The sequence below is a fragment of the Carassius carassius genome, chromosome 39 (assembly GCF_963082965.1).
Source record: "Carassius carassius chromosome 39, fCarCar2.1, whole genome shotgun sequence".
NCBI lineage: Eukaryota > Metazoa > Chordata > Actinopteri > Cypriniformes > Cyprinidae > Carassius > Carassius carassius.
This window is the reverse complement of record NC_081793.1, coordinates 23,585,945-23,608,139: the sequence shown is the minus strand read 5'-3', so window position 1 is coordinate 23,608,139 and position 22,195 is coordinate 23,585,945. Positions and strand designations below refer to the sequence as shown.

At 36.0% G+C, this 22,195-nt stretch overlaps 1 protein-coding gene across 1 annotated transcript; it reads left to right on the top strand.

The window, feature by feature from the left end:
* Positions 1-1,445: 1,445 nt before the first annotated feature.
* LOC132121673 (cdc42 effector protein 4-like) lies at positions 1,446-20,478 on the top strand. The gene is made up of 2 exons (XM_059531329.1): positions 1,446-1,556; positions 18,294-20,478. The coding sequence occupies exon 2, from the start codon at positions 18,490-18,492 to the stop codon at positions 19,480-19,482; it is 993 nt and encodes a 330-aa protein (XP_059387312.1). The 5' UTR covers positions 1,446-1,556; positions 18,294-18,489; the 3' UTR covers positions 19,483-20,478.
* Positions 20,479-22,195: the final 1,717 nt, after the last annotated feature.

Sequence of the window (22,195 nt, the reverse complement as noted above, 5' to 3'; positions counted from 1 at the left end):
GGTTTGACTGGTTAGACTATTAAAACTGAAAATAAGTGGTAGTTTTACAGCTCTATTATATACAAAACATACATATTCTGTTTTGTTATTGTGTGTAGGATGCAATGAGAAAGTGTGAATGATGAATGTTTAGATGCACTATATTTTATTCTTCACTGTTAGGATGAGGGAGATTTGGTATGCAAAATATATTGTACAAAATACGCTGTTTGTTTTGTTTTGTGTGTGATAGTGGGAATTTTAACACATGCCTTTCAAATCTGTGTAGAACTTAAACCAAAAGATGTGTTTTGGAAATAGAGAGCGGAAAAATATAAAGGTCTATTCAGACATGCATTTTTTTTATTGCATAAGCTGTTTAAAGGGCCCACTTTTCATTGTATGCCAGTTTGCAAATATGACCACTGGAGTTGTATGTCACTGTGAATCACCCGGCTGAAGAGGATGTATGTGGTTGGGTTTGTCACATTTGTTTAGTGTGGTTATTGCATCAACATCAATCCACTTGGTAAGTGTAACCACAGAATTGCAATCAAACAGAAATGTAGTTGTTGTTTTTTTTTTATTCTCAGACAAAAGGTGATTGTTACTGTTAGCCTTTTTTTATTATTGTATTTATTTTTTAACATATAATATTTGTTCTTTTAAAACATTTATTTTTGTGTTTTCATGTGGTGTGGATTACTTCATCAATATTATATACCAGTGCTGAATCTAAGGAATTTTAAAATGCCTAAATGGGATATATTGTATTATAATGAGTGTTTAGTGCCAAGAGTGTACTATGTGATCAAATATGTATATTCTGTACTAGACAATATATAGAAAAGAAACAATCACTTAAATGAGCTCTTAAACTGTCAATGATCAACTGGCATTGGCTAAAATTATTTGTCTTTGGAGGAAAAAAAAAATAAATAACAAAAAGAATAAGATGACCTGATGACAGAATCATATTATTTTCTAAATAAAATGAAACAAAGTCAAACAAACCAATTTGTGAAATTATTTATATTTCTTTAAATATCACCATCTTTGCTTACTATTAATATAAATTATATAATATAATGTAATGTAAATTTCATACTGGTCCTTTAAGGGGCAATGGGAGACTGAGTTTACATTGGAACGGGGCGGAGCACAATCGCTCATGCTGATGCAAGGAGGCGGGGCGCTGTCCCTGATGCATTCCCGCGGGGGCGGGGTTATGGGCGGGGCCTCGCAACACACGGTCAGAGGACAGTCTGGACGCTCGAGCTGCATTAATGCGCCATCGCGCTTAGAACAGTCAGTACGTGAAAACGAGTTCGTAAGGATTCCGCTTTGGTGGTCCTGTTTAACTACTTTTGATTATCTATAATCGAGTGATCGCAACATAAAGCTGTTAAAGTTTATAGGATATTGCCAACATTTGTCAAGCTGAGCCTGTGTTTTGTTATTATTCACCTCTCGTTTGTTTGAAATGTGATTCCATTGAACTTGGACTATTGTTGTTGGATGAGAAGCTCACCTTGGCATTGAGGCTTCTGGTATCCAATACTACGGAGCAAACTGTGGTAAGACTTTACACTTTACATAAATTATTTTCTTTGTGCTACATGTTCCAGAAGGTCCCACCAGAACTAGAGTTACAATGAAGATGTATTTTCTCTTCAAGAGTCTTCATACAGACCTTTCTTCTCCTGCAGTTTAAATCAATGGCCAGTCAGACAGGTATCTCATTCATTTGAATTAAATTTGCTTCACAACTCTAGGTGGTCCCAAAGAGAGTTTCTCTATTTTAATGCGTCAGTGCTCAGACATTCCTCTACTGTGTGTTTGCTGTGTGATGATTCTATGACCATAGAGTTTCTATATTTTAGGCTTATTTTTACCTTACAGTTTATGCATTAAATAATTAACTGCATATACATTGTTAGAAGTGTATTTCTAGGAAAAAAAAAATATATATATATATATAATATGATTTTTTTTTAATGTTTATTAATAGCTATAACAGTTGATTTAATTATTATTGGGCTTATTTTATATAATTTGTTATTTGAAATGTGCATTTGTCTTTCTTGTGGCTTTTTATCAGCTATTTGTGGTACACTGACCTTTTGACTTATTTTATACTTCATATATGCAAGTTTGTCATTGTTCCTATTAAATCAGTTAATTACAGCTTTTTTTGGTTTACAGCCAAAAGTATTTTACCAAACTTACCGGTATTTGCATTTCACCTTTCAGATTGGAAGTTTTGTATGCTACCAATAAACACAAGTGTGAAAATGAGTTAGCAGTGATTGCTAATGGGGGTCTTTTACATGCAGACTGTTGGGATTGCAAACACGGGATATGAGGAGCTTGTAATTTTGAGTCATTCATATAATGGTGTTAAATGGCAGGTTGGAGCTTGGAGCTGATGTTAGGCTGTTAGCCTGCTACTTGCGTCAATTGAAAAAAAAAGTGGAAGAATTGTTTCACTTTAAACAAAGTGTTATGTATCTGCTTTGCAATAAAACAGGAATCCAGTGAAGTCTTCCAAAAACCTCTTGTGAATTTCCAGATGCATTTCCCATACGTTGTCCAGAACCTATTGGTCACATTTCTTGCATAATACATATTGTTCAGACAGCTGCATTTTCACAGTTCGTTACACTAACGGCCCAAACTGTTGTTTGCACAAAACTGGCAAGCACTTTGGTATTGTAAAAGGTTCAGAGTGAATTTGATTGACCATAATGGGTTGACACAACAGCACAATACTTTTGGGTATCCTGGGTTAACTTTTATTTTTTGTATACAAGTATGAATGTAATCTGTTGCTCAAAGAAGAAAATTAGTTTTAATTTTTTCATCTAAACCTCTCAATTCATCTGAGCAAATAAGTAACACCAAAACTTGTTGTGTGTTGCAAAGATTTGACCCTTAACCTTTGACATTTTTGTTATTGTTGGTATCAATATTTGTGAAAAGGTGCATTAGTGTCTCTGAGAAATCCTTCTGCCAGAACTCTAAGGTCAGTATCTGCCCGGAGACACAAAGTGATATGCTGTATACCTGGAGTCAGAGCTGCCTGGTTAATATCCTGAGCTCATTTTAACATTCCACTTAGAGGAGGCAGGCAGAGAGACTTTTCTGGTATAAATTGTCGCATGGGAGATGTAGGCCAAGGTCGCACTGTGTGTGTGAGTGTGTGTGTGTTTTAAGGCCAGCCTGCTAGATGAATGGATAAATGCAGTGTGTTCTTTTTCCACTCTTTTTTTTCCCTTATTTTCTCTGTCCTCCAAATTCTCTGCCCCTCTCACTTTGCAGCCCCACTCCCTCTTTTCTGTCTCTTTTAAAAGGAGGTTTCATTTGTTTTTCAGCACTTTACACAGATACTGTGATAAAGAGTGAAAGTGTGTTTACCCCAAAATTAAAAACTTTTTTTTAGTCATTATTAGTCATCTGATGTTATTCCAATATGTGATTTATATAAGGCTGCACAATTTGGGGAAAAGGCTAATTGTAATATTATTTAATTTATTTATTTTTATTTATAGCTCCCCGGGCGCCGCAGCATAAAAAATGGCTGCCCACTGCTCCAGGTGTGTGTTCTCGGTGTGTGTGTGTTCACTGCTGTGTATGTGCACTTTGGATGGGTTAAATGCAGAGCACGAATTCTGAGTATGGGTCACCATACTTGGCTGTATGTCACGTCACTTTTTCTGATAAAAATTGCAATTGTGTTTTAAAACACTATTAAATAATGGCTATAAAATAATGATAGTAGTTTTGGTAGTAAATGAATTAGGAATATTTCTACTGTAATATTTCAAAATAAATAGTTGTAAATTATACTAATTTATCTTATAATATAGCTAAAAAATGACAATACTTAATTTCTTAGACACTGGATCATGGATTCATCTTATGAAGGAGCACAGTGGCATGTTTCACTCTGAAACACTAAGCAGATGCATTTAATAAATTAAATTTCAGAGATTTGATTATTGCACTAAACCATATCACCATACCTGTATGCTGTTATTTTATTTATTTATTTTTCAAACAAGCACCCTAGCTGTTAAGCTTTAAAACTATCCACACAAAAAAAACAACAGTATTTGTTTAAGTATACATTGATTTTTGATTTTTGAGTAAGTGTGTATGGATTTTCTGCTGGCTGCCTTCCCGTCCACTGCTGATGTGATTTATCTGCTGCACAATGAGGTGTGTGTGTGTGTGTGTGTTAGAGACTCGCACCGATAGTATGAATGATTCTCAGTGTACGGACATCACTGTGACCCTCTTGTGACTCAGCAACATGAGTCAGTTGTGCTGTCAGACAGCCTCATGCCCATGTGATGTAATCAGCCCACCTGTCGACACACTCTATACAGGAGGTCGGATGTCTTCATTCAACCAGGCGGGCTTTGAAAGCTTAATCTTCCTAAATTTAGCCCACAGGTTCATGTGTACATTTTCCGTTATGGTGGTTAGTTAATCATGGGTGTTCCTGGCCTTTCTAGATATCTAAACTTCAACACCCACCCATCCGGTCTGTGTCATAGATGTTTGGCATTACTTTATCACTGAAGTTAAAACATGTTAGGCCAAAGCTATAGGCTGGAAGAATAAAATGTATAATACCGGTACTGGTTTTATAATACTGGTTATCCTTTCAAACCATCGTTGAACTAGTAAATAAAAGATTGAATCCAGTAAATAAAAAAATAAACAAAAGTAATATTGTAAAATATTGCCTCTGTTTAAAATTACCTTTTTATTTTAATATATTTGAAAATATAATTTATTCCTGTGATGCAAAACTTGATTTTCAGCAGCTGTTACTCCAGTCGTCAGTGTAACATGAACCACGATCAGTAATAAATAGAAAGTTCAAAAGAACAGCATTTATTTGAAACTGAAATTATTTGTAACATTATAAATGTCTTTAATATCTTTTGATCAATATAACGCATTCTTGCTGAATAAAAATATTATAGTATAATTTTCTTTAAAAATACATGTTACATTTCTTTAATTATGATTAGGCTTTGTTTTTATATTAGGTTTAATATTATTGTGATGCAAAATTACTTTTGAGCAGCACAGCATGCTGTTTATTATACAATGACAGGAAATGGCTGTGAGATATTGTTAGCTTTTATTTAGAAGACTTTGAACTGGGGAGAATTGTATTGCCTTCATATCAGAACTCAAGGGAGAGTAAAACTATTTTAACCACAGCTCTTGCCAAGAGTCAATATTTTTGCACTGTCCTCTCTCCTCGTGAACTTGAATAAGAAACCCAAGCTCTTTGCATCAAGCCCAGCTGAGGCCTCAGGAATCTGACACACTAGAGGCACAGAAGCGTATTTCCCTGAGCCAATTCTCCTGATTCCAAGAAGACCAAAGCCCTGAAGCGTCTAGTTCGTATAAGAACTAGGTACTCTGTCATACGACCTTGTTTAACTTTCTATTAACTATAGTGTAGCTTGCAGTCTTTATTAACTCAAGTGATATCATTCTTTGCTGCAGATGTGTTTTCACAACTAAGTAAGCTATATATATATATGCATTCCTGGAAAATTATTCACTTTCAAACTCAAGATTTTGAATAAAATCTCGACCAGTGGTTAAAAGTTGACTGAGATCATGTAGACATAATAGCTTTAGATGGCACACTCACAGACCACCCACAGCTCATTCACTGACCAAAACCGTTGTCCGGGGTGGGGGGGGTGGGGGGGGGGGTGCTTGTGTTGCAGCTGCAATCTGATTTCCTAGTAATTTGTTTTTCCATTTTGGTCAGTTGACCACATGTTTCAGATAAACCTGCATCTAAACGGCTCATAAAACCAAAAAAAACTGTGGTTGGTCACGGTCTTTTCCAATTCTAGAAGAGAATAAGTTGTAATGTAGAGTGGACCGGACTTGACATGCGAGACTTTGATAACTTTAACATTAGGCATTAGAAATAATGTAAACTAACTGTTGATATTATTATAGCAAAAATTATAGGTAGACTAATCATTTTCTATGTGCTAAACTCATGTTGATGATCACTGATAAGGAACTAGTCAGTAGTCACATACACCAGCCTGAAGTAACCCATGTGCTTAAATAACCTTTGGTTTAAAGATGAGGACTGTCAAGTTTCAGACTGAGATTCTTTGTTTACCTGATTTCAGCCACCCTCATTTTTGAGATGACAAAATCATAATCACTGTGGGTTTTTTTTTTTTTTTGGATAGTGTTGAAAGGTTTAAAACTGGTTTAATTGTGTTGCAGCTAAAAGATACTCCTTTGAGCTGAAGCCAAGTAATTTTTCTAAAGGTTGAGCTGAACATTTTGGAGTAACTGTATCGGTATTGGCATCACTCCCTGTCAAAGAGGCTCTCAACTTTTCTTGTTTCTCTTTAAGTGCAAACCTCTAAGCACATTATTTCTTTGATTGGCTAAACCCAAAAACTAGTTAGGCCACATTTTACAAAGATTTCCTTGTAATTTAGTAGCCATTTTCTGTGTGATTTAGCCTTTTGCTCTTTTGTATTGCATCTAACCTTGTAATGATACCATTAGAGTGTTCATCGCATTTATTGACCCCAAATATTTCCTGATAGTTTATCAGTGTTGGTCAATAACAATGCTTGTGTTTATCCTGAACTAAATAACACCAGATCCAATGATGATAATCACCATAATTTCCAATGCCATTTTTTGTGGACACTTGCTTGTGGTAATTGTTTTCAACACAGTGAGAAAGGAACAACCATTCCTTATGTTTCTGACTGTCTCTATGCTATTCATGCTCATATCTCTCTCCATCACTCATTTTCAATCAGTTTCCTTCTTTCTCTTGAATAGAGCAACAGGTGGTCTCCCTCAAGCTTGTGGCTGGTGAAAAGGGAAAAGGAGGATTTTTTTTTTCTCATTTAGTGTCCATTCCCATTCCATATGCTCTTGGCCTCACTTGAGTAATCCAATATCCATCTAGATCCATAACATATGCCCTCTGTCACTCTGTGTCATTATGCACAAAATAACCCACAATTGTGGCCTGAACTCATGGATGCATTACCCATGCATATGTGGAATTTTCATGTGTGGTCTCCTGAATGTTTATTTTACTAGCAATTTAGCAGTTGTGTTTCTTTCAAAATAGACCAATAATTGACCTTTCACTAAGCTCCGTCCACCTTCTAGTTAAACTTGCCATAGAAAGTGAAATTGACGTGACATTCAGCCAAGTATGGTGACCCATACTCAGAATTTGTGTTCTGCATTTAACCCATCCAAAGTGCACTCACAGAGCAGTGAACAAACACACACACACTGTGAACACACACCCAGAGCAGTGGGCAGCCATTTATGCTGCGGCACCCGGGGAGCAGTTGGGGGTTCGGTGCCTTGCTCAAGGGAACCTAAGTCATGGTATTGAAGGTGGAGAGAGCACTGTACATGCACTCCCCCCACCCACAATTCCTGCCGGCCCGAGACTCGAACTCACAACCTTTCGATTGCCAGTCCAACTCTCTAACCATTAGGCCACGACTTCCCTTCCGACTTGTGTAATACTAACTGCTTGTTCATACAGGGTCATAAGGAAACCTTTGTTTTGTTTTATTATTATTTTATCGTATTAGTTTAAGATGTAGGCAGGCTTTCACAAAATGAGCAAACTTTTACAGTTTCAAAGAGAATATCATTTAAGGTTTATTTTGTAGCTATGGCCATATTAGATACATTTCTACTCATTTTGTTTGTGTAAATGGATTGACTCAAACTTCAGATTGTTTTTTCGTTAAGCTCTATTTCTGTGGCCTGTTTATTTAAGTCTATTGTGATCGCTGTGACTTTACTTCCACAGTTTCAGTGTCTCTGAGGGCAGACAGTTGGGCGTTTCCAGAGGCCTTGTCCTGTGGAAGATCACTTTTATATGCTTCAGTAAACTCAGACTGTAGGTCAGCATGTGTGTTGAAGGTAGAGTGTTGTATTGATTGATTCAGACATGCTTCCTATTTTTAAACGACAGGAATCAGTCATGGTCTTTAAGTGTTGTTGATTTCAGATTAAGTGATTTAGGCAGCATTTAACACGATTGCTAGTTTGGAAAATAATGTCATGGTGATGATGTTGAAACTACATTTACAAAAAGCACTGCCTGTACTATCATGCTAAAAACCAAAATACAGTAGTGTTGTGTTAATATGTATTAACCACCATTGTTTTCTTGGCAACCAAGATAAATGTTTGTGATGGTGACTGAGCATTTGATCCTGCTTTGAGAAATAGTTCTTAGTCACTGAATGCTCAGATTTATGGATTTTCTTCTCTTGTGAGCTGGAACATCTGGTTTAAGGGTGTAAAGAGAGACTTGGCTCTTTTTAGACCTGAAGGAGCTGAACTGCACTGACAGCTATATGTTAACAATAGTTAATTGGTATTTCGTTATTGCAAGACAGTTGTTAATGTCTAATGATTTGTAGACAAAATGACTATAATTATGAGTTTCTGACTAGTAAAACTTGAAGTCTTTTTCATTCTTTTAATAATTAGGTAGAAAGAATAAAAAAAAACTCAAATTTCATGTTTTAAATGTTTAAGGTGGTTATTATACATATTTTTTTGATGCCTTGCCATGCCTTTTATTAAGCAGTTTTCCTTTTTTTTAAGGGTTTTGCTTTGGTGAAGAATATAGAAATGAATAAATGTGGAGATTAAATATTTTTCTGTCAACCGAGCAACTGAGCTGCACATGGATTTGTTTGGTGCAAAGAAATCATTAATATAGTAATTTTTACATGAATGCACACCAGACTAATAACTATTAATTTATTTAACAATCTAATAAAAATATTAAACTAAGCACCAGCTTTCATTTAAGTTCAGCATGATGACTTGAGAGATATGCTGTATTATGTATGCTTTAAAGGAAAACAATTGCTCCTTGTGTGTGTGTGTAAAACTCACACAGCAGCGATGTTGTATATGTGTGATGTTCTCAGTAAGTTTATGTGTGTTTCAGGTGCAAAGGATTATGGGAAGTATTGTCGTGGGCTTTGAGATTGTATGTTTAGGCCATTCAGACTGAATTGTTTCAACTGAAAACTATATACGAGTATTCAGTGGTTTCTCTGTAGATGTATAATCTGGTTTCGTCTTTGAGACCAGTCTTAGATCTTTCTCAGTAGGATGTGAACAGTGTCAGTCATTAATAATTAAATGGTGCGCATTTCTCGAGGTCGTCTTGTGTTGTTTTGATGCTGATGATGAAACAGAACGTTGTAAATTATAGACATTTCTTTTCATGGTGTCGTCTTGAAAAATGCTGCTCAACTGGTGTTGTCTTGTGTTCCTGTGAAGAAAATAGTTTTGAAAGACAGGCTTTATAATGTCTGTAATGTATAAAACAAACACCCTGAGCATCCTTCATCAATGAATCATGCTGTAGACACGTTTATTGGCACACACATCATGTAGAGAATCCCACAGAAATGGCACGATTGGTGAAAATCTGTTTTCAGATTTCAGCAGTACTTCATCTAGTCTAAACTGGTTAAACTTCTGAACCCAGACAGAAAAGACTATGGTGTTATTTCCCTGTCAAATGTCGAGAGCGCATTATTGTAGCGTGAAAGTACATTAATATAATGCACGAGCGCGAATCTCTCTGCTCGCACGCGGGAACTGGGGCCACGCTCTCAGATACACGTTGTTCTTGTAAGAATTTTCTCTCTCTATTTCCTAAATTTGAAGATTTACCTGTATTAACAAAGGAAAAAATAATATTTGGTATGTTTATGAAAGATGAAACGCAATTCTTTTTACACAAGAATAGATTCCTGAAAACACTTCCAAACTTTAATGCTTTTCATAAAGAACTGTGCCATTATTTTTCATCACTTAAGTTAATGAAGAAAAAGAATGATTTAATCTTATCTACTTTGATTGAGGATGAGAAACTTTCTGAAAACCCCTAGGTGTACTTTTTTCACCTCTTTATTTACCTTATTTATTTGTATTTTCTACCCTATGTAAGATGCTTGTCTGTTGTCTGTGAAGACAATTTTTGTTGTACCAGGCCGATTTTGGTTGTTAATGATGTTCAATAAAAAATTTGATAAAATAAAATAAATCCATGTGCGGTTCAATATCAACCAATAAGATTCCATGTACGATGTAGCGTTTTCATTGGTCAGTCGTTGAAGCCTATATCTGATTGGTTGTTGCCGTTTTGACAGCGTTTATGCCAAGAGCAAAGAGAAAGAAATCGCAGAGAAGAGTACTTATATATATATATATATATATATATATATATATATATATATATATATATATATATATATATATATATATATATATAATTTATTTTTTTTATTGAATTTGTATTCTTTTTTTTTTTTCATTTTGAGTATTAATAAGAGTATTTTTTTCAAAAGTGGTCATGTGACATAATTACCGCGCAGTTGGTTAGATTAAGAACTTACCCACTCTCTCCATCAAAAGTGTTCAGAGACACGTAACATTGACCTAATTTTCTCTCTGTTTAATGAGATGTTGGCTGGAAATGCTCTACGAGGACTGTGGCCAGCCTGCTGGTGCACCGTCATGTATCGCCTCTGCCAAGATGGCACCAGCCGATGTGTGTCTGCTTTTCTTCAACACTCTCATGCTATGGTCCCAGACACTCAGGCCCAAGACTGCCTGCAACACCCATCTCATTGTTTTCTGTGCCGTTTGGAAAGGGTTATGGGCCTAAATTCTGAGCAGACTTAGTGGTTCAAACCAGATTTTGATGTTTGTATTTTCAAAATAAGTTATCATTTGCTCTCTTCTGAGCCTGTGTTTGACATTTTCTGTTTGTATATGCGGAATTGCACAGCTGGGAGAGGATTGCTGGCTGAATCTGAATCTGAAGAAATCAGGAATGTGGAGTGGAAAGGATCTGGAAAGCTAATCATCTACTTGATTTGTAGGGCACATTTTGTCCATGATTACAGAGCTGCGACCTTCACCTTGCAGAAAAGTGAGTGACAAAGTAAAACGTGAGCCATAATAGTTGCTTTGAGGAAAACCTAAAGCTTCTAGAGGTATATTGTTAAATGTTAAGTCAGACTAAACGGTTAAAAGAATTTAAGGTGTGTTTGTGTGTGGCATATGAGGCCTTGCTGGTTTAAACACGGTTTTTAGTGTTTTCTGCCTTCTAGTGTGTATTCCTTGTGGTTCGTTTCAGCATGTTTGTCAGAGAAACTCAAAGCACAAACACACACACACACAGTATATCTGTTTACCCCGCTGGCTGCTGAATGCCGAATAAGCTAATAGTATTACTCTGCACTGTGGTTGAACTCAAGTTGTTTTGTGAGTGTTTCTTTGTCCTTCAGCTTGTTGGAGTTATAATCTGTTAATGGTACTGTAGTTTAACTAAACCATTTAAATACAGTCATCATTTATTCACTCTCATGTCACTTCTAACCTTTCCTTCTTCCTTTTGAACACAGAAGGTGACTTTTTTTCTATATCTTGGTCATTCTTTTCAGTATTATGTAAGTGGATGAGAACTGGTGCTTTTCAACTTAAAAATGATTTTACAAAAAGTGCCAAGAAAGTGGTTCATAAGATGTAGGCGAGTACGGAGACATATTGTTATGTTTCCACTGTCTTCAGAAGCCATAAAATAGTAATAGTAATAAAATAGTGTAAATATCCAGACATCCACCCTTTTCTTCTCTGATTTGTTAACCAAACTTTAAATTAAAGACAGTTTAATGCTGCTTTGTGTATGTTTTTTGATCCTCGAAAGTTCCAATTGACCTTCATTGTGATTGTGTGACACAGAGTAACCAGAACAGTGTTCAAAATGTTTGCTTTTTATACATAAGCACTTCGCTAGAAGTGTTAGGGTCTTTATCCTGCTCTCACTTGCTTGCTGACTGTGTATCAACAAGTGTCTCTATTGTTAAAGCAAACGGATATACATGATATATCGGTGAATATATCATGAAATATCATATCATATCATTATATCATGATATATATCGGTGTATATATCATGTTTGACAGAATTTTTATGGGTGTGAAAGGAGATTCTATTGGTTGATTTGGTGGGTGTCTTCATATCTTCCCTCTATTTCCATCTGTTTGTTCACACTTTATATCTGTGTCTATGAGGCCTCAGGCCCGTGGAGGGGTTAACAGGAAAAACAGGTTGTAATTGTAGTCAATAATAACATCTGAAAACTGTGTGGCTCTTTTATGATTTCAACCAGTTCCTGGTTTCAATGACATTTTTTTAATGTTAATGTTTGTGTTACCTTGCTATTTTGAGTACCACTGTTCTGCAATCATAGAGGCATACATTTAACCTTAAATCAGAAACTATATTTTCTACAGGAAGTGCAATATTTAATTATTCTAAAAATTGTATTTTAATGAAAAGTGTCCTTTTTAAAATAAAAATTTAATACAAGGCATGTTAAAGCCTCAGGAGTTTAATAGATGAAAAAAATGTATGGGTTCATTGAAAAGTTACACACACACACACACACACATGCATGTACATAGTACTATATTGTTATTGGACACTGCTCCATTATGATGTTTAGGACATCCACCTAAATTTTCCATATTTTGATTTTATCTTGATATGCTTCACGTTTTTTGTATAGAGAAGTAGAAAAACACATACACGGGAATCTAGAGTTCAATTCACATGCATTCTTGAGATGTAAAGAAGTTGTTGTTTATATACACTAACAAATATATGGACATATGAAAAGGATTATGTTTACTGCAATAGCACCCTAACCAACCACTACATTTTTATAATTCATGACTGAAAACATTTTGTAACATGATATTGATGTACCATTTACATGGTAAAGCGATTTTAAAATGGGATTTAAAGGATGAATTGTGAGATTTTAAGTTTTCAGTTGATATATAATTTCTGATGATTTCTAAAATGTGATAGAGAAAAAGGCTTTTTTTTTAAACAAAGGTCAAAACTCCTGTTATAATGTAGATTTTTGAGGGTGCACTCTTGTCATAAATTAGTCTATTACTTTTCCTACATCATTTTTAACAAAAAACATTGGTAAAATATATATTTGGGAGTCTTAGACCTTTGCAACGATATATAGTTTGTCAAGATTAGATTAGATTTGATTGTAATATATTGAAGTAGACGTAGGTGTCCCGTATTCAGGATGGGGTACAGTTAAGGGGTTTTAAGAGCCGATACTCTTAAAGGGATTTTAAGCCTTAAAGAGATTATATGATGTGTTGTGCAGACATTAATCAAATGGTGTCTGTGCTTCAATCCTGCTGTCCTAAATCTCAAATAATCACAGGCCTGTTTAGGCCTTTTCTGCATGTTACTAAGTCAAATTTCTTTTGGTACAAAGATAATTTTAGAGCTTCTCATCAAAGTAGTAACTTCCATTCAATGTACAATCTATATAATGAATGCATGAATGTACACACAATATTTGAAAACCAAATGGTTTATGCTCAAATGATTTATTAATTTGCATGCTCAATTTAACTTATTATATGTATGTATGTATGTATGTATATATATATATATATATATATATATATATATATATATATACATACATACATACATACACTTAATTTCTTATTTTATTACTCTTTTGCATACTTTTTACATTATTGCCACATGCCTAAAGCACATGTAAAATGTAGGCTAATGTTTAATAAACAATTATAGGTCAGGGTTACAGTCATCATCAGTAGTCATCAAATCATGTCTATAGCGTGTCTATATTTTTATAGAATGTATAATGTCTTAGTCATAAATATTTGCTTAAATATAGAATGTGGGTTCAGGAGTTTTGTACTGTAATAACAGAGAGCTGTTGTTTTGATGGAAGAATAATTAAGATGTTTTCCAGAACTCAGTAGCATCCTATTTAATAAGTAATGATCACTCTTAAAATATTAAATCGAATTTATGAATAAAAGTACAGTAACATTAAGTGACAGCTGGTGGTTCATTCAGCAGAGCGTCTCATGTAATGACTTCCTTCCTTGTGCTTTGCATGAGATTACACTTTATGCAATAGATTGTGACATCATGAGCATAAGATGAATGATTCTTGTGGTAAAGATGTGAATCATTTATACCATGATTGCGTTATTTTCCTTGGTCCTAATCTCTCTTTGTGCATAAAAGTGCATTACATAAATACAGCTGTGGGTTTGATGGCCACATTCATACTCAAACCCCAAAATATTTCTCCATTTTTAACCCACAATCCAACCCTTGTTTTTCTACCATCATTGCCATAAGGCCCTCCTGCCAGAAGAGACTGACTAATATATTTTTTTCTTGTGAGAGTGTTTTGTGCTTCATCGTTAGGAATGTTGACGAAACTGAAACAGGTCTCCTGGTATCCCGGTTTGGAGCCTGTGAAACGAGGCACTGCAGATGTGTGCTTAGACCCTCACTGAGTTTGATCTCAAGGGTCCGGGCAGCTGTGAAGTTGTAGGTCTCCAGTGAGCTCCATTATGTACACACATGTCCAGAGGGAGAGAGAGATCTTTAGCTGGTGTGCTGTCTTGCAGAAGCTGTTAGGATTTTTGTACTGATATGTAATGATGCTGAACACAAATGGCATGCTCTGAAATCCCCAGAGTGGAGCTGTTAATGAAGCGTTTAGATGTGATGTGATTGCTGGAAATGGGCATGAACAGGACCAAAGACTCCCTGAATTTTTTGTGAAGATTGGTTTTTCAATTCATGACATTTGACAACACAAAGTGAATATGTATAAAATAATAAAAAAATATAAATAATAGTATAATAATATTACAATTATATTTATTATTATTATTATTGTTATTATTATTATTATTATTGTTATTATTATTATTAATCAAAACATAAAAGATGTAATTTTGTTGTTTTACTCCTTTGCATTTATATATTTATTTTAGACATTTACTTAGTCATTTAGCTTCAAATTTCCATTAAGTCATATAATATGGAGATTCTAGATTTATGGGTTTATTTTGATTATTATTATTATTATTTAATTTAATTTAAGTAAAGATCCACTATCTGTTTTTAGATTTGGATTTATATTTGTTTTGAAAGGTATGTTTTAACGACATTATATATATATATATATATATATAGCAAAACAGTTGAATGTATTGCAATTAATCATGCCTCCTATATACAGTCCATACTTGGGGGTTTTCCTACCATTGGAGCAATAGAGCTGTTCACTTGTGATTTATGATATACATTTTCAGGCCAATCGAGAAGGCTAATTCTGCATGGGTTCTCTTGGGAAGTTTCCTAGCGGTTTTCAATTTATGAGTAAAATGAGGTCTGAGGTTATTATAGGAGAGAGTTTCACATTTTGTTCTACAACATGCAGTAAATAGCATACAGTCATACCTCAGATGTGATTTTGTTTAGAAGCAAACATTGGAATAGCTATAATGTTAAAATATATAAAATAGCTTATCTTTTGAATCTATTGAAGTCCTTTTAAATGATTTTACCGTCTCTTCATTCAAGCTCATTACGTTCTGATGTTTAAAATGCCCTTTTTCTTCATTCTGTTGATTTATTTGATCAAAATCTGTTAGGGCCTAGTTATGAGCTTTGCATAGATGTGCATGCATGCAAACACACACAACACATCTATCTCTAGTAACCTCGGAGATGGGCGATATTCTGTGATTCAACAATGAGGTCAGCCTGCCAGCGGGCAGAGCTGAATCCTCCGCAGGGACGCCCAGTTCTTTGTCTTAAGTGGAGAGGTTATTGTTTATCAAACCTTCTTCTGTTCTCTCACAGCTACAGTCCCTCAATGGGCTTTTGTTGTCAGAGATGCAAATGTTTCGGGGGGGTGACGTGTCTTTGGAATATTGTTGCCTGGATATCATTTATCCAAATGGCGTGCACACAACTCGGGTGGCTATGAAGTCATGTTTAAAAACATTGAGAATTGTGGACAACCGTCTAGACGGCAACAAGTAATGTTTTAATATGTTTCCATCATAGTTTTTAGACAGATCAGACTAGTCTTTTTTAGGATTATGTTTGTTGAACAGCTCAGGGTCTTTGATCTTGGTTTGTTTGAGGGATTGGTGTGTCTCAAGTCTTGTGTTTGCTGTCGGTGGTCAGTGAAAGCTAAGAGGCCTCCCCTGTGTAAAGAAGCAGATAATCAGATTATCAAACCATAAATCACAGTGCCCAGCTGGGAATCAGAAAGTTCAGAGAGCTTAATGATTAAGAGCATTTGAATTCTCTCATATAACTTTTTTTTTTTCTTATTTTTTCATTCCCTCTACACAGTGGTATTACAATAAGATGATACAATGTCATTAGTCTTCCAGTGAATAAATAATAATAATAATAACAACAACAGTAAATTTAGATGTAATATATTTTCTAAAGCTAAACAGAATGGTATTCGTTCTTTATTTGCTTATTTTAATTATTTGCTTCTTGCTTTATGTATATATTCACAGTATTTATGTATTTATTTTTTGCTAATTCTCTTATTTACATTTGTCATTGTCATTACATTAAATTTTTACTTATTTGAAATTGTTGGCACCAATAGCCTCATATTGTGTCAACATAAAGCGCAACTGCGCTCGCGGCGACCCGAGTTCAATTCCTGTCTCAAGGTCCTTTGCCGATCCCATTCCCTCTCTCCTCCCAATGCTTTCCTGTCATCTCTCTCTACTGTCCTACCTTTAAAAATTAAAAGCCTTTAAAAAAATGTCTAAATAAAAGTTCCAGAAATTGTGATTTTCATTAAGATTCTTTAACAGTTTATGGAACCTCTACAAATGATGCTGTTCCATCAGTGGAAGAATGCAAGAACCACCTTAAACCTTAATTTTGTCTGTTCAAATGATTTAAGAAGCTTTTAAACACTAAATGAAAACAGAGTTTTTATATTGTTGATTTCAAGAGATGTTGACAATTTGAAATGTTCTCATCATTTGACACCAGCCTCCTAAAATAAAAGCAGTAAGAATGTTATCCAAAGTGTTAAGTGGAACTAGAATCTTTAAAATCCTTATATTTCTATACCCAGTTACATAGGAAAAGGAAGGAGTGTTCAAAAATAAGTTGTCTAGGGAAAAGGAATACTACATTGTCAGCACTAGGCCTGGAAGGGAAATCTCAGGCAGCTGCAGCGGAGTACAACAAAGAGTAAAGGTCTAGATTTCCTCATGATATAAGAGCCTGGCACATACTACATAGAATTCTGCACTGGATGGAGTTGAATTTAAGAAGAAATGCAACTTTTTTGCAGCTCTGAGCTCCCAGGATCCTTCTGAGCTTATGGTTATATAATCACAAAGTGAATGTGGATTTGGAAAGTAAGGGATTTGTGACTTGGATTTGTGCCTTGGACCACATTACTACCCGAAATCTGCATTGCAACCTCTTGTTTGTTGTCATTTTTTTTTACAATCTTTGTCTTATTATTATTATTGTTATTATTATTATTATTATTTTTTTTTTTTAAACAAGACCACTTTCATTCAAACTTCATTTTTTGCAGGACTTACTATACAAATATAATCGTATTAACTTACAGGTTGAAGAGAGGAGACTTCTGTGTGCTTTTCCAGGATCTTTTTTCAGAGCATTGATGTCCTATGCCAGTATTGATACTAGCATGTTAATAAAAGTCAGTAATACTAAGGGCTTAGAATTTGTTGTGCAATGTGTGGTTTAATTCCAGCTTTATCTGTTGAGTAAACAGAAGGTTCACAAGTTCATAGCAAGCTGAGCTGGAAGTGTTCAAAGTTTCGATGGTGGGGTGACCACTATGCTAAAGTAAATCCTTCAGAAACAGGAGCTCTGTAAATCAATGCTTGTGCAACGTGTCACCCTTTCACGACCTCATTTCCTCCAAGAACAATAATAAGGCTCATGGATGGAATAGGAATTTCTTTTCCGACCTCTTACACCTCTTCTTTCTGATGTTACATAATACTTCGTGGCTTTACTGGTGAAATGCTTCATGATTACCCCCTCCCTGCGATTTCTTTAGCAAAGCCAATTTTTCATTATAATTAATCATTTAAAACAAAATGGGAAATAAATTTAATATGTGATGTCATTGTAATGTCACATAGTTCAAAATTCCAAATATCATGTATAATTCCAATAATTTCTACTTGCAATATAGTCCGTAAGTTGACGGTTCAACTCAAGCTCTAAAATCAAAAGAGAATTCCCGATTCAGTAATAAATGTTAGCCTTCTAATAAAATTACATTTATTGTGTCTTTTCTCTTTTATCATAGGTCGAATTGCAGATGTTGAAGGCTGGACACTATGCTTTAAGGATAAAAATGGCCACGTGTCCTGGATTCTTGGAAGAATTTTCATCCTGACCACTGTCCTGGATCTATACCATCATAGGAAAGAGTGCCTCATTTCTTGTCAAAGAAAGACTTTTATGATTTTTATTTTTCTGTGGACATTATTTGAGTAGTCATCATGCCTATTCTGAAGCAGCTTGTGTCCTCGTCCTCCCAGTCGAAGCGGCGTTCTCGTGCTGACCTGACTGCGGAGATGATCAGCGCACCTTTGGGAGACTTCCGTCACACTATGCACGTGGGTCGAGGAGGTGACGCGTTCGGGGACACCTCCTTTCTTAGCACCCGCTCAGGGGAGCCACCAAAGGAGCCGGAGGTACAGCAGAGCTCACCTAAACAGAGCCTCCTTTCTCGTACATTCCGAAGCAGCAAGCGTTCGCAGTCGGCCAATCGTGACAAGCTTGACAAATCCAAACTGGTGCCCCCAGGTGGTTCGCCGAGTTATGTAAAAAATGCAATCTCACTGCCATATTTGAATGACGATGACACAGGACTAAGTACTGGAATCCGCTTTCCCAAGAGTGTGTCCTCAAGTCCTTTAAAGAAACTTCCAGAAGGCGAAATAAAGCCACTTAATGGAGCCACGGCATCCCCTGTATCAGACTTAGAGCTGGACGAGAGGAATTTTGGAGAGCTGACTGACTTGCGTCCATCGGTTCCTTATACCGGAGGCATGAAACGTACCGAATCCATCATGTCCTTCAACATTGATCTGGGTCCCTCAATGCTTGGTGACATCTTGAGTGTGATGGACAAGAAGGGCATTGATGATGACGATCTTGGATTTGAAGAGGGGAAGAGTTGCGAGGGATTCAGCTCACCAACCCAAAGCCCACCCAACGAGGTAGAAGAAGAGGACGCTCTTCCTCCAATCCGGCCCCCACGCCAAAGGCCAGTCACCAACAATTACACTCCAGAGCTCCAAACCAGGAACCATCAAAACCTGGACAGCTGTTCCCTCTCCAGTTCAGGGTCCACCGTGCTGGATGAAAAATCCCACAATCAGATGTATGAGAGGAGCACAAACAACATCAAGGTCAGCTCACCTCGAGTTCAAGACGACGGGGACTTCTCCTACATGGATGACGACGATGATGACGAGATTAGGGTGTAAAGTGAACTGTAAGGTGCCAGAACAGTCTTTTGCAAAGACTAAAAGAAATGGTGGAAGTGGGTTGTGGTCAGTTGGTGGAATATAAAGCCTGTACATTGACTTGGAGGACTGATTTTATAATGGAGATGAAAGGGAAAAAATATAGTTTTAGCCCTTGCTAAAGGCTTTTTCACTACACTTTCTAGATCAGGTATATGAACCCTTTGTTACTAGTGACTTTCACCAGAACCAACACAGCTGTGAGAAAAATGTGCTTGCGTGTTTGCATATGGCAAGGGAATTCCATTTCAAATTGTAATTACAGTCTCGTGAGTATCATTAACGAATTCCAGTGTTGACCACTTGGAATGCTGATACAGGAGGTTTGTGTGGAACCAAGCCTCACATTCTCCCATGATAGATGCAGTACTCTTTGCTAATGCCTTTAAATTCTGATAAAAATGCTAACGGCAACAGTCTTAAGTTTCCTACTTTATGTTTTACAGCTTTTGATTCCATCTTTAAGTTCCTAAATTCTTAATTTTGCCTTGTATACCAAAACCATAATGATGTAAATGGTGAGATGATTGGAATACCATAAACGTGTTTGGAGGTTTAACAGAACGCTTTATCTCTGACATATGTTACCTTTTTCCCATCGAGAGCTGATAATGTAGTAGATGTGGACTTTGTCATGTGTTCCATGCATGCTTAAGAGGATTTCCTGTCAGGTGTCATGATATTCTCAATCATGGAGATTTCAGATTGATGGGATGCAGACACCGAAAGCAGTGGTGACGTCACATTACTTGTAGGCAGTAAAATCAGTCCAAGTGGAACCAATTGTCAGTTTGTGTCAAGAGGGCTGAGGAGTGTGTTATTTGATTATCATTGTATAGGCACAGAGATGAAGAGTGTAGCTCTCTTATTCAGGGTCTAACGTAGTGCCTTGAACTTCAAACTGTGCTCATCAGCAGAAGTGGCTCTGGAGGGTTTAATCTCTGAATGACTTTTATAGTTCTTTGTGTTTCTGTATTTAGGTTTGAAGAGAGATCAACACCCCATGATGACACTGTAATTCTATAGCCACTCTGTGAGTTAGTGCCATACCCTTTGCATCAGTTAAATGTAGACTATATTGTACTTTATTAAAATTCTTTATGAGCAAACTCTCACCACCATCCAATTTTATGTTAAAGTTATGTAAATCTTTCACTATTTTTCTTTAAAGGGGTGTAATTTCTGCACCATCGGCAGCACTAAAATGGAATCTAATACATATTGAGTTTTTTTTTTTGGGGGGGGGGGATCTTTACATTGCAGGTCCATAATAACCAATCGTTAGAGTTTGAAGGCGGGGCTACACATTTGTTTGACCAGTGGCAGTCTGGTAATGTTTGAAACTTGTTATTTTTTAAATTCTGTTTAGTGCCACAGAAAAAAACACTTCAGATTTAGGTGATTGAGGCTTTCACAAACTATGCTAACAGCAAATTTGCTCTAATACTGGCAGGATTATTAACACTATTAGAGGCTGTGGGTTTTCCACTGAAAACATAAAATAATTACCATCTATTAAAGCTAGTATTAACAGTTCATTGTGCACTTTGGGAATTTAGATTTTTTTCCCCCCCATGACACAAAGTTATGTTTTGGGGAGATAATTTAAAACCGTCCCTCTCTTGATATATGTACATCATGTTCAGTTATTCATTTACTGTATATTTGAGTCTTTTGATTGATCCTGTTGTTTAGTCAAGGGTGTTGGCCCTGTAATCTAACATTTATATAAGCACGCTGAACTGAAGAGAGCACCATTTTGTAGAATTGGTTATTTTGCAAACTCTTGGTTTCAGTGGTACAGAATTGTTTGTACAGATCTCTCTGTGGCCTCTTACCTTCACTTTGTGAGCTCAGTAAGGCTTTATATCCACTGTAAGTCTACAGCTACATTATTTCCTTGCTCACCTGCCAAGTGTTTTGGTTGGTTTGTGAAATCAGCATGTTTGTACAGAGAAAAAAGGAAGGTATGATTTGTAAGAAAGATGTTTGTAATGCTGTCTCCATGTTTCCTTGAGAGGATTTCACTGTGGGTATAGAATGGTTTGGAAAGGGCTTTATTAATGGGGTTCGAAGGGCTTGGGTTGCCTTATATCTGGTCAAAATGCTGCATCGTGCTGTTTTGTCTGTGAGGACAAATGGGGGATAATCGAATGTGCCAGTGTCTTTTATTCCTCTGTTTTGTTGCCCAGTTTTTGATCATTTTATGGGTTAAAGACGTGGTTGTGGAGATATCACACTGCACACAAAGCTTTTGAAGAAGACCAGATGTCCGGAACTGAAAAGTGAGCTGGAACGCTGGACTGTAACAGGTTTTTAGAGCAGCAGGCTCCCTCTACAGTTTCTGAGTAGTTTTCTTTCAGGACATTAATACTTTACTTGTGTCTATGCTTACAGAGAGAAAACTGTACCCTCCATATACAATGGCATAGAGGTTTCTATAGTTTCTTTGCTTGGTTGTGCACACAGGTTTATAATCATTTATAAGACCACATCTTCCTACAGGTGCTGCAGAAAAATGGTTGTCAAAACACTAAAATTTAGTATGAAACCATATCTTTAATTTCCAGGTATTTGCTGTTTATCTTATTTCACTTAATGGCTGTATCATTCTGTATTGAAATAATATAAATAATGTCCTGCCTTAATTTCCCATGCAATATATTTTATTTTT